This window comes from Erpetoichthys calabaricus, chromosome 18 (genome assembly GCF_900747795.2).
Source record: "Erpetoichthys calabaricus chromosome 18, fErpCal1.3, whole genome shotgun sequence".
Lineage (NCBI taxonomy): Eukaryota > Metazoa > Chordata > Cladistia > Polypteriformes > Polypteridae > Erpetoichthys > Erpetoichthys calabaricus.
The window spans coordinates 58,884,104-58,896,906 of NC_041411.2; the positions used below are offsets into that span (position 1 = coordinate 58,884,104).

Sequence of the window (12,803 nt, forward strand, 5' to 3'; positions counted from 1 at the left end):
TGGACTGAGTTTACAATATTCCACTTATTTCACTTCAATAGTTGATTATTGCCATGTAAGAAGTATTCACAGTTTCATCCAGTCTGTTATTTGTGTTTTTTTTGTAATATTTAGCTTGCTTTGTTTTGACAGATATCAGTATATTGAACTATAGAATAAACAAGATAAATTAGCTCTAATTTTATAAACAAAAACATATTGATCTGTGTTTACCAGGCAGCCATTTATCTTTCCATTGTTTTCGTAACATTTTTCATGTTTGTTGTATGTGAGTTATTAAGTTTCTGCCATAAAATATGTGGACAAACAGAATTGAAACTTGGAGCAGCTGAAAGAAGAAGAAGAAGAAGAAGAAGAAGTTTGTACTGTATTGTTCCATCCATTCATTATCCAACCCACTATATCCTAACTACAGGGTCACGGGGATCTGCTGGAGCCAATCCCAGCCAACACAGGGCAAATGGGAGGGAACAAATCCTGGGCAGGGCACCAGCCCACCACAGGACACACACACACCAAGCACACACTAGGGACAATTTAGAATTGTCAATACACCTAACCTGCATGTCTTTGGACTGTGGGAGGAAACCGGAGCACCCAGAAGAAACCCATGCAGACATGGGGAGAACATGCAAACTTCACGCAGGGAGGACCCAGGAAGTGAACCCAGGTCTCCTAACTGTGAGGCAGCAGCGCTACCAATGCACCGCAATGCCACACGTACAGTATTGTCAGCCAGAAAAAAATAATTTAATCACACTGACAGTTACAATAAGTTGTATGTCATGTTTTTAATTGAGAAGGCACCAGTTGTGCTGTTTTTCATGTGCGCCAAGTACAAGACAAATATTTGCCCTTTCAAAAGTCAATTCCAATGTCAATATGATACCAAAGTTGAATTTGAACAGAGTGACACTACAGAATCTCTTTTTTGACAATTCTGTCCTGAGATAGATAGATAGATAGATAGATAGATAGATAGATAGATAGATAGATAGATAGATAGATAGATAGATAGATAGATAGATAGATAGATAGATAGATGTGGCAGACCGCTGGGGGTGGTACCCAGCCGGGACGCCCGGGAGGACCGGAGGAGGGCTTGAGCCACCTCCAGACCACGGGGGGGGGGGGGGGGGGACAGGGGGGGCGACCACCCTGGTTATGTTGGGGGCCACGGGTGCAGGGCTTGGAAGCCCAACCATGTAGGGGCCCGGGTCACCGCCAGGGGGCACCCCAGTGCCTAGAGAGCCCTGGACCTCAGCACTTCCACCACACCCGGAAGTACTGGGGGGAAGAAGACTGAGGACACCTGGAGGGCTTCCGGGTGTGCAGCCGGCACTTCTGCCACACAGGGGAGTGTCCGCGGAGGAGTGTCGGGAAGCACCTGGAGCCCATCCGGGTTTGTATAAAATGGGCTGCCTCCCTTCGGACAGTGACTTGAGTCGGGTGAAAGTTGGACGACATCGGGAGGAAGGCAAGGAGGCGGCCTGAAGAGAGGAAAAGGCATTGTGTGGTGGCCAGGACTTTTGGGGTCTTTGGGGGTTGTGAGTAATAATTTAAATAGTATAGGTGTAAATAAATGTGTGTTGGGTGACATGAACTTGTCTGCCTGTCTGTGTCCGGGCCAAGCTTCACAATAGATAGATAGATAGATACTTTATTAATCCCAAGGGGAAATTCACAAATTTAGGACAACCACAAGAGAGTTTACTCATTGAAAATGCCTACAGGAAATAAGAAGACAGAGAAGTGTGAAAGGATTTAATTGCTGGTTTGACTTGAGCTTTTTTTGTATCCTCATTTTACTCATCTATTTTTTGTTAGCTTTTCCATATCTTTTGACAATGCTTATAACAATATGTTTTTGGATCTTGTTTTGCCTAATTGGTTATACGAGAATCTTTGTAATTGCATTAGCACCACTGTAACCTGTTATTATGTTTAGTAAAGTAAGTAAATTATCTTTCCTTAGTTTGCAAGGTACTGACATTCCTAAAGGTCAGTGCTGGGTTCAAAAAAAGAGCCAAAATTAAACTGCTTTGTCAAGAGACACATTTTTGGAAGGATGAAGGTTATTCCATGCAACACATTGCCTAGAAACTGAAGATGTCATAAAAAGGACATGTCTATTACTGTCTTGTGAGAAGAGAGCATACTGGATCTAATCAGAAAAGAAAAAAAAGGAAATGCTCAGATTAATAAGAGGATGTCATTTTACATGTCATTTACTAGGATTCTTCCTTAAATGCATGCCGAAAGCTAGTATCAAGATGATTTTAGGATGCAGACCTTAGAAGCAGAGTTACAAAGAATAAGCCATATCAGAACTGGCAAGTAAAAAGGAAAAGCTAAAATGGGCAAAAGAGCAAACGTATACAGACGTTGGATAAAAGACTGGAAAAGCAAGTTATGGCCCGCATCCTGATGTCATCTTTTTTCTTTTGCAGATGACATTGGTATTTGGCTTATATTTTATGAAGAATCTCTAATGTGTTCACACAAAACAAACTATGTTTAGAAAGGGCCTGGTCTCATTTCAAAACTGGCTAAAACAACAATCATAAATGTTTCATAAAAATGTGTCCTCACAAATTATCTATCAAACTAATAAAATACCTGTCAAAAATGATGAATAAAAATAAAAATTAAACAGTACTCCAAATTTTTTGTTAAAGGTGCCATAGTAAGGTATACTATTGCCTTGTTCCTAGATGTATGTAATGTGGATGGAGGCAGTTTCATGGTTTTGTCCGTGAGTGACGACTGGTTCAGTAAGATCAACACCAACCTGACCAAATGACTGTCTCTGCAATGTATTGATGATCAGCGTAAATGCAGAGATCATAGAAAACCGAATACTTGCTTGGTTATAGAGTGTTGCAATATTGAGCAATACCCATAATGATAGAAGAACTATCTTCTGAGACCCTACAAACTATAAAATGTTCTGATAATAAGTATTATACCAAAAATATTCATGAAAAAATAGTTGCTCCTAGAATTGGTGCTACCTGAAGGAGAGTCGATGCACAGAATTCCATAAACTGAGGAAAGAAACAATTTTCCATGGGTTGGTGTTTCATGGAATCATGCTTCTTTGTATTGTAATATATACCAGAGCAAATTATTCATAAAGGGTACCACCCACTTGTTTTATTAGATAGGATCAGGATCATGACTGGAAAGGGAAGGGTATGAATATTAAGAATTAGAATTTTGAAGAAATTGAAGTTGTGTGTTGTGGAACTTCATTTTGAAATAAAATGTCTCTTAGCAAGCCTGCCAACGAAAGTCATTATGCTGAATGGCCAGAACGACAAAAACGTGCCAGAAAAGCATGAGAGAAAAATGCATGCAGAGACAATTGAACACAATTAGTAAAGCAACACTGTACTCTGCATTTTACAGCACCATGAACAAAACTTGAAAAACAACACATTACGTATACAAGGAGAAACAAAATACTCAGAGACAACACAAAAAACATGTAAATAAAGAACACATATAATATGCAATTTATAGGACAATATTATGTCCCATGCAAAAAGTCTAAATAATATTAGCCATTATGTTTTCAGCTGTGTGATAATGTGTTGGCTGCTTCTGAAGACATTATGGATACTGTAGCAGCCAGCATACATATTGATAGGCACATATTGATAGTCAGGGGTTAAGTACTGGCAGTGTTCATTTCAGGAGAGAGGACTTACAGAGAGGAATGGTGCCAGCAAACTCTCTAGGCGCATCCCATTTCTGATGTTTGTGCTTTAAAAAGTAACACTTCAGTTATTACCTGGTGTTCCAGCATTTCTGGCAGCAGGAGAGGATTCACATGATGGAAACAGTTGATCTCAGGTCAGCAGGTTAAGTGATGGAGCACAAGCCACAATCATCCCGAGTGTGACATGACGAGGTAAGCATGGCTTCTTTCAGGGTTTGTTGGTGTATTTGTTGTTTTTGTGGCATTTCCAATGAACCAGGACAGTGGAGGAGTTTGCATATGGCTGGATACTGCTTTATGCATTTGCAAGTATTCACAGATAATGTGGCACTATAAATCACATGGTTTGAATTTTTAATTATTTACAGTACATGCTTTTGTACTGTATCCCCATTTATGTGTGTTTTTTCTTCTTGCATTTTATAGCTTGTTTTGCAAGCTGTGTTCATGACATTATAAAATGCACAGTACAGCAACAATTTACTAATGTGGTACTATAAATCACATATTTTGATTTCTTAATTATTTACATTACCTGCTTTTGCATTGTCTCTCCATTTATATATGTTGTTTATTCTTGCGTTATATATGTTTTGTTTTATAAGTTGTGTTCATGGCATTAGAAAATGCACAGTACAGCAACAATTTACTACTTGTGCACATTTGTCACTGTACGGCTTTTTCGTTGGGTCATTTATCACAGCAAGTCTTTTGTTGGTGTTCCTTTGTACTTCATGCTTTGTTGTGCCACTTACTCACAGGATAGCCTCAGGATACCATGAGGAGGTAAATCTATCCATCCATCCATCCATTATCCAACCTGCTGGAGCCAATCCCAGCCAACACAGGGTGCAAGGCAGGACACAAACCCCAAGCAGGGTGCCAGCCCACCGCAGGGCACACACACACAACAAGCACACACTAGGGACAATTTAGAATCACCAATGCACCTAACCTGCATGTCTTTGGACTGTGGGAGGAAACCCACGGAGACACAGGGAGAACATGTGAACTCCACGCAGGGAGGGCCTGGGAAGCGAACCCAGGTCTCTTTACTGTAAGGCAGCAGTGCTACCCACTGCGCCACCGTGCCTTCTTGAGGTAAATCTACCTCAGCATAAATGACATCTCATAATGGGCAACGTCTATCCACAACGCAACACCTGCAGTATGCCATTTAAGAATATTGTCTAGGTGGTGCCATAGTCCACGCTATTCCTATGGAATGGCATTGTGAGGAGTGGAGTAATGAGCACTCAAAGACGGTTCAGGACAGTAACATGCAATGCCCAAAGAGTACATAGTGGTAAGGGCAACATTTTTGTTCATCATTACAATGGGACCTTATGTCCCTTATTGTTATGAGAAAATGCTGGAAGTATTTACTCTGGGGGTAATTATATCCATATTACTAACCGAGAATGGTAAACCGGAAGGCATGGACGCAGGTCTCGGTAAACCGGAAGGCATGGACGCAGGTACACGGCGCAGGAGACATAGTGCGCAGGCGCCAACAGCGAGTGAAGTCTGATCCACCGAGAACGAAGGAGTCACAGCTCAAAAACAAATGAGCTCAACTAACGTAAATAAGAAATGAGGCAACGCGCCCATAGGTAACGACACAGCCACACAATAAAGAGGATTCAGCCCACTGCCCCAGAGTGAAACGAGAAATACTACGGAGTCCACAAAGGTCCACAACACACAGCATAATCAAACCCGAGATAGTACGGAAAGCGCAGTTGCCTACAACGCGCTTCTGAACCATAGCTAACCACCGCAAGCGAATTCTGATACACCACCAAAACCAAAACAGCTCAACTAATGGAAATATGAAATAAAGCAATGACCACAGACAATACGGAACCCTAACCGTCCACACTACACAGCACAGTCAAACCCGACAAAGTACGGAAGGTGCGAGTGCCTACAACGCGCGTCTAACACACCGCAGGCAAACCCCCGAGATGGTACAGAAGCCCCAGAGATACGGACTCCACAGCATATGTGAATCACATTACAGTAATACAATAATATGAGTACTCACAGACAAAACAAACACAAGAGGCTTCGGCGTCCCGCCCCACAATCAAACTGGAGAGAGTACGGAGTCCCCAAACATCCACAAAACACAGTATAGTCAAACCCAAGATAGTACGGAGGATGTATGCGCCTACAGCGACAACCACATAAAACACACACACGGCACCGGAGGTATAATATTAATAAACGAATGCTCCGTATTACATGGACAGAATCCCCAAACGTCCAGAGTACACAGCATATGTGCAGCACATTACAGTGATACATTACTAACAGTTATACGGAACCGTACACGTCCACACTACATAGCATAGTCAGACCCGACATAGTACGGAAGGTGCAGGCGCGTACAACGCACTTCTAAAACACCGCAAGCAAACACTCAGGATAGTACAGACGCCCCAAATATCCGGACTCCACAGCATATGTGAATTACATTACAGTAATACAATATTATAAGTACTCACGGAAGTAACACACACAAGAGGCCTCGGCGTCCCGCCCTACAGTCAAACCAGAGAAAGTACGGAGGCCCCAAACATCCACAAACCACAGCATAGTCAAACCCGTCATAATACGGAGGGCGCATGTGCCTACAATGACAACCACAGAGAACACACACACGACACCACACGTCCACACTACACAGCATAGTCAGACCCGACATAGTACGGAAGGTGCAGGTGCCTACAACGCACTTCTAAAACACCGCAAGCAAAAACCCAGGATAGTACAGACGCCCCCAGAGAAAGTACGGAGGCCCCAAACGTCCACAAACCACAGCATAGTCAAACCCGACATAATACGGAGGGTACATGCGCCTACAACGACAACCACAAAGAACACACACACGATACCACAGGTGTAATATGAATAAACGAATGCTCCGTATTATACGGACGGAATCCCCAAACTTCCAAACTACACAGCATATGTTAGGCACATTGCAGTGATAATGGTTGCTAACGATGCTGTTCACTTAAACGACGACAATCTCCCATTACAGCTGCATTTGCCATAACAATCAACAAATCCCAAAGACAGACCATGGACAGAGTCAGCCTTTACGTCTCTGAGCCTGTATTTAGACATGGACAACTTTATGTTGCCATCTCAAGAGTTCGGCATTCATGCAATGTTAACGTTAAGATTATAATACCCACTCCAATATATCTCATGCATAGATCTGCACATCTATACCTACATAACATAACAATTACACTGCTACTGTCATTTACATATCTTACATAGACCTACAGATGTCGTGGCACTGAACATAATACATATGTGACAATTACCAAGACAGACAATGACAATTACCAAGACAGACAATAATCTCTATCGGATGTATTTCGTGTTACCCAAGACCAGGGGTTGGCGAGCGAAGCGAGCAGGGGGCGGAGCCCCCTAGTGATGGAAGAACAGAAGGGGATGTGGAGTACAGGAGTAGGAATTCCCCAGTCTGGTAGGTGAAGGCAGGAAAACCCAACATTTTACTTCATGGCACCCTTCCACCAAATATATTGGGCAGGCACCATGGGTTGGCCTAGTTCCTTAAATGAAAACTGATGTCCAGCACAGCAGAGACGCCTGGGACGGCTAGGGATACTTTTCCTGTCCAGTCAGGGGCCTAAGAGCCCTATGTGTGCAGTGTTAGTTGAACATGGAATTGAGAAATATTTCAAAAAAGGTATAGAATACATGATTGAGGAAGGATACAGTGCACACCCCATGTGATAATTAGGAAACAATTCTTATGTTTAGTTAGGCCCAGTTGGGAAGTCGGGTCTTGGATTTTTTTTCTGAAAATATCATTAGATGTAATCTCCTGAAATTATTATGTTTTATTGATAAAGCATATTTTTTGTTAATGTGCTTGGTGTTAATTTTGGGTTGGAGGTAGCTCAAAAAGCCCCCTATTGGACACATCATCTAGATAAGGTCATCAATAGGGAGCACTCAATGACAGATATTGTAATGTATGATGTGAAAAAACTTTATTAAACCTACTTAATTGTAAGAGTGACAAATGCAATGAAGCTATCTTTGTGTGTTGTAGCAGCACCACAGGTTTGACCCTGCACATAACTGGCTATTACATCTTAGTTCTGATTGTAGTGTGCAACTGTCTCCTGGTGGCCATGAGAATAATTGATATGCAAATCATTACATTACCCACCAAGCCCTAATGAACATTCATACTGATTTTCATGTTTCTAGATATCAGAGTATATATATATATATATATATATATATATATATATATATATATATACACATACAGTTGATGATAACTGTAGCCTACTTTCTTCTTCAAGAAACATTGCCAATAATAGTAAAATGTTTTTTGAATGCATTTTTGATTGGAAGATTAGTTCATATTGTTGCTAATCTTTTTTCTTGTGACTAATTAAGTATATGCCCGGGTTTTAGCAGATCCATTTTCAGAATGATAAGTAATTTCCAAAAAATAAAGCCCCCCATACAGTTAAAGTTAAAAGTGAAAATAAATTAAATTATATCAAAAATACAATTTCCAAACTATAATATTCTAAATATATTGTTTTTTAACTGATTGGAAGTTTTGAAGCTTAAAGAATTAGATACATAACACAGCACACAATTTTTACAAAAATAATTTTAGTAAAGAGATATAGATTGAATATATTAAAAAAAAAACTCACCATTTGCTTGCTTTGTTGTCGTAGTGGACAGGACAGGTCAAGCTGTGGGTCTCTGTGGACTGGTAGCAGTGATAGGCGTGCTGGATGTGCACAGACAAATTTGACCAGAACTCTTTCTACAATGGGCATTGTGTTCGTTGGACAAGGTTGATTTCCAACATTTATTGATAAAACCTGATGAAAAGCACATTAAAATGAGATCTCGTCATCTTTTTTCACATGTAGACACATTATCATTATGCCCCCACTGATTTCCAGAGAGAAAAAATGTGATTGAGGGGGTATCAAATCTTTTTGTATCAATCCTACTAATTCTTCAATTCAATACCTCAATATTTTCAAAGAGAAAATAACATGGCTGTCCACATGAATATATTATTAAAAAATAATTGCTGGAGGGGAAATAAGTTTATTTGTGATGGTAATGGACATAATCTAGAAAATTAATCTAGAAAATTAAATCTAATTTAAAACTTATTGGGAATGTAGTATTTATTTGTAATGTATTCTTTAATATAAATGTAGGCATTTGCTGAAATAACAGGTCATTCAAAAGAAGTTAATTTGTTTTTTTGCATGCATTTCCACCTAAGAAAAATGGTAATGTACAGCATACAGTATTTGAAAAAAGGACAGATTTACTTGCTTGAAAACTGACTCTTCTTGGTTCTCGGACAGGTGAACGAAAATCTGGAACATGAAACTGTGTCCTTCAAATTTTTATCAAATAGCATTTTATTTAGGTTTGAGAGGTGACATAGTATGGAGGCTGGGGTATGCGTCCCAGGTAGTCTGTACTTGGAGTTTGCACATTCTTCACATATCTGCGTAGGTTTCGTCTTGGTGCTCTGGTTTGCTACCACAATCCAAAGACTTGCGGGATAAGGCCATGTCACATGACACAACCTTTCCAGAGATTTTCAGTCTTAGCCTTCATTTATACTGCATAATCTTAATGAGTCAGAGGCAGTTGGCGATGCTCTCTCGAAGATGGTCACATAATGTATGTAACATGGCCAGCAACTTACTCCCACTAGTCTGCGACTTGATTTAATCTTTAGTTGTAGAGTGGGCTCTGTATGCATAAGAGTTGTCAACCAATTAATGCTTATCTGAAAATAGAATGCATACAGTAGAATGCAGCAACGAGGAGTAAGAAAAATGGGAGATTTGGACCTCACAAACAAAAGTATAGCTTGCCTGTCTAATGTTGTGTGTTTTATGTCAGAGGGTAACATTTTTGTACACTGGGTGTTTTTACATGTAAAAGCCAAGAGATAAAGGGGCAATAGGCACCCTTTGTTCAGACTGGGGCAATAGGTGAAAAAGCAAATTTCCTGAATAATTCTGTTACAGTTATTGTAATGGCTGTCTATAGCATGTAGATGTTTACCTGTCTTGCAAAAGAGTCACCTGCTTTGAAGATCAGACTGCTTTGATTGGTGTCTCATCAACATACAATATTGTGATACAGAACTGTCTGCTTCCTTTGAAAATTAACGCATTCTTGGGATGCTGGTTTCTAATCAGCATACAGTGGTATAGGTACTTCTTAATATTTGGCAACAATACTATTATTTAACAAATGAAAATATGGGAAATTGGTATGTACCATTGTTTAATTGATCATAATGTCGATCTAGGCAGAGACTGAAGCAGTTATATACTTCTGGGCAGTGGGTAGTGTAGGTAGAGATGGTCCCCAAGAATGCTACCAAGACCACATGCAGTGTAGGGACATGCAGGTAGGCGGGTACAGCAGATGAGGGTATGTGGATGACAAAAGTAGAGGCACATGGGTAATGACACCTACCTCCAGGGAGGAAGAGACATCTTCACTAGAGATATGCCAGTTGTGGGTCAGCGAGAGAGGGAAAACTCACGAGAGGAATGAATGAAGCCGGCGGACAAGTAGCAAGGTGTACGTAAGTCGTCGTAACAACATGAGGAACCCAGGAGTGAAACAGAACATTCACTCCACGAGGGAGAGACTCCCACAGTCAGAGAGACTTCTGTTGTGAAACAAGCATTCGGTAAACAGAGTGTCTCAGTGGGACAGTTGGAAGGTAGAATTGTGGTAACATAGCAAGCAAATTGGACTGTGCACCACCAAAGGTTGCATCCTCCACTGTTATGTTTTAAAGAACTTTTAGAGTGTGAACTGTGCGCTCTCTAAGGTTTTTGCGGCCTGATATTTTAGATTCTTATCTGCTTTTATCTTCTTGGTGGATTTTACATTGTTTAGCATAATACAAGTTACTGTGTTTTTTCTTAAAATTGCTGCCATGTCTTTCATCGTGTGTTTACTTGCTGCATAATTTAAAGAAACCTGTGTGCTACTATCTTAATATTTCAAGAGTTCCCAGACTCTACTATAACTGACTGGCGTATTCAGATTAGGTTAGATGTATGTTTAGGTTAGATTACCTATAAGTGTGACATAGACACCCATCACATTTACAAACCATAAAAGAATGGAAAAGAGAAAAAACAAAGGGCAGCGATTGCTGCTGAAATCAGTAAAGCTGTTAATCCTTTGTACAGCGCTGGTTTCATCAGCAAGTGTGTTATTGGTGATCACCGGATGGTTGGCATTCAGACAATATTCAGACAATAAATGTCACGTGGACAGCAATTATCAGTTATTTAAATTGTCACGGTCCAGCAACTAGATTAGCTACTGTGGTCAGCAAATCTTATACCCCAATGCATGAGCTCCAGGTGGATTGGTGTGGCTAAGTTAGCCCTAGTGTGAATATGTCTGTGCATGTGCTCACCCTGCGATCGACTGGCACCCTGTGCAGGGATTGTTCCTGCCTTGCTCCCAATAGTTTGCTGGGATAGGCTCCAGCTTCCCCACAACCCTGCTCTGGATAAAGGGGTTGGGAAAATGGATGGCGTTTTACTCTGTTCATATTTAACTTCGGGGCGGCACTGTGGTGCAGTGGTAGCGCTGCTGCCTCGCAGTTAGGAGACCCGGGTTCACTTTCCAGGTCCTCCCTGCGTGCAGTTTGCATGTTCTCCCCGTGTCTGCGTGGGTTTCCTCCAGGTACTCCGGTTTCCTCCCACAGTCCAAAGACATGCAGGTTAGGTCGATTGGTGATTCTAAATTGGCCCTAGTGTGTGCTTGGTGTGTGGGTGTGTGTGTGTGTCCTGCAGTGGGTTGGTGCCCTGCCTGGGATTGGTTCCCTGCCTTGCGCCCTGTGTTGGCTGGGATTGGCTCCAGCAGACCCCCGTGACCCTGTGTTCGGATTCAGCGGGTTGGAAAATGGATGGATGGATAGATATTTAACTTCTCCACTATTAACAGTTGGGCGGCATGGTGGCGCAGTGGTATCACTGCTGCCTCGCAGTAAGGAGACCTAGGTTTGCTTCCTGGGTCCACCCTGCGTGGAGTTTGCATGTTCTCCCCGTGTCTGCGTGGGTTTCTTCCCAAAGTCCAAAGATATGCAGGTAAGGTGCATTGGAGATCCTAAATTGTCCTCCCTAGTGTGTGCTTGGTGTGTGTGTGCGCCCTGCGGTGAGCTGGCGCCCTGCCCGGGATTTGTTCCTTGTACCTGTGCTGGCTGGGACTGGCTCCAGCAGACCTCCATGACCCTGTGTTAGGATATAGCGGGTTGGAAAATGACTGACTTGACTATTTACAGTACGATTCTTTTACACCTTCTGTCTTTGTTAGTTCCAGAAAATAATTTGTTAATAGGGTTAAGAAAGTAGTATGAAGCTCATTTGAAATGCAAGAGACCTCTTTACAGTTAGCACATCTTTCTAAACAGCGCTGAATGAACCTGGAATCAGTTGCACAGCACACTACATTATATCATAGGAATGGGGGCCATTGTTTACCATTATTAAGAGGCTGTTTCTTACATATGTGAGCATGTTATGTCCAGGCAGTAGTAGATTAGGAATTTCTGGAAAAAGAAACAAAAAATCTGGTATTGGGTTACAAGTAGTTGGGTACAATATGGAGGACTTGCACAGAGTGAGTTTGCTCTTGCTATTCCTTGCTAAGACCTACAAAATTGCACGTTTATTTTTTTATTATTGTGTTTAATCCAGTGGCAGATTGTGAAGACCTGAGTCTATCTCTGCAAAATCAGGCATACCGCAGGAGATACTTCTGGGAAAGTTGTCAGTCCATCACAGGGCACCCTTATGGAGATGGTGGAGGTTAGGGCAACATGTGAAAAGCTGACGTACCCAGGGAAAACCCAAGCCAAGATTCAAACATAGCATTCTGGAGCTGTAAGGTGTTAGGAATTCATTAAGACCATGCAATTGTTATGCACAATATTTTGTTAGAAACACTACCAAATATATTGTGACACCATTTTGTTTATCATCTTGCT

General features: G+C 41.4%; 1 protein-coding gene across 1 annotated transcript in view; it reads right to left on the reverse strand.

The window, feature by feature from the left end:
* The window catches only part of LOC114668435 (nuclear pore membrane glycoprotein 210-like), a 367,033-nt gene that overhangs the window by 163,624 nt on the left and 190,606 nt on the right, over nucleotides 1–12,803 (reverse strand). The window contains 1 exon segment of the mRNA XM_051921542.1: nucleotides 8,452–8,625. Within this exon segment, the coding sequence (XP_051777502.1) occupies nucleotides 8,452–8,625 (174 nt within the window).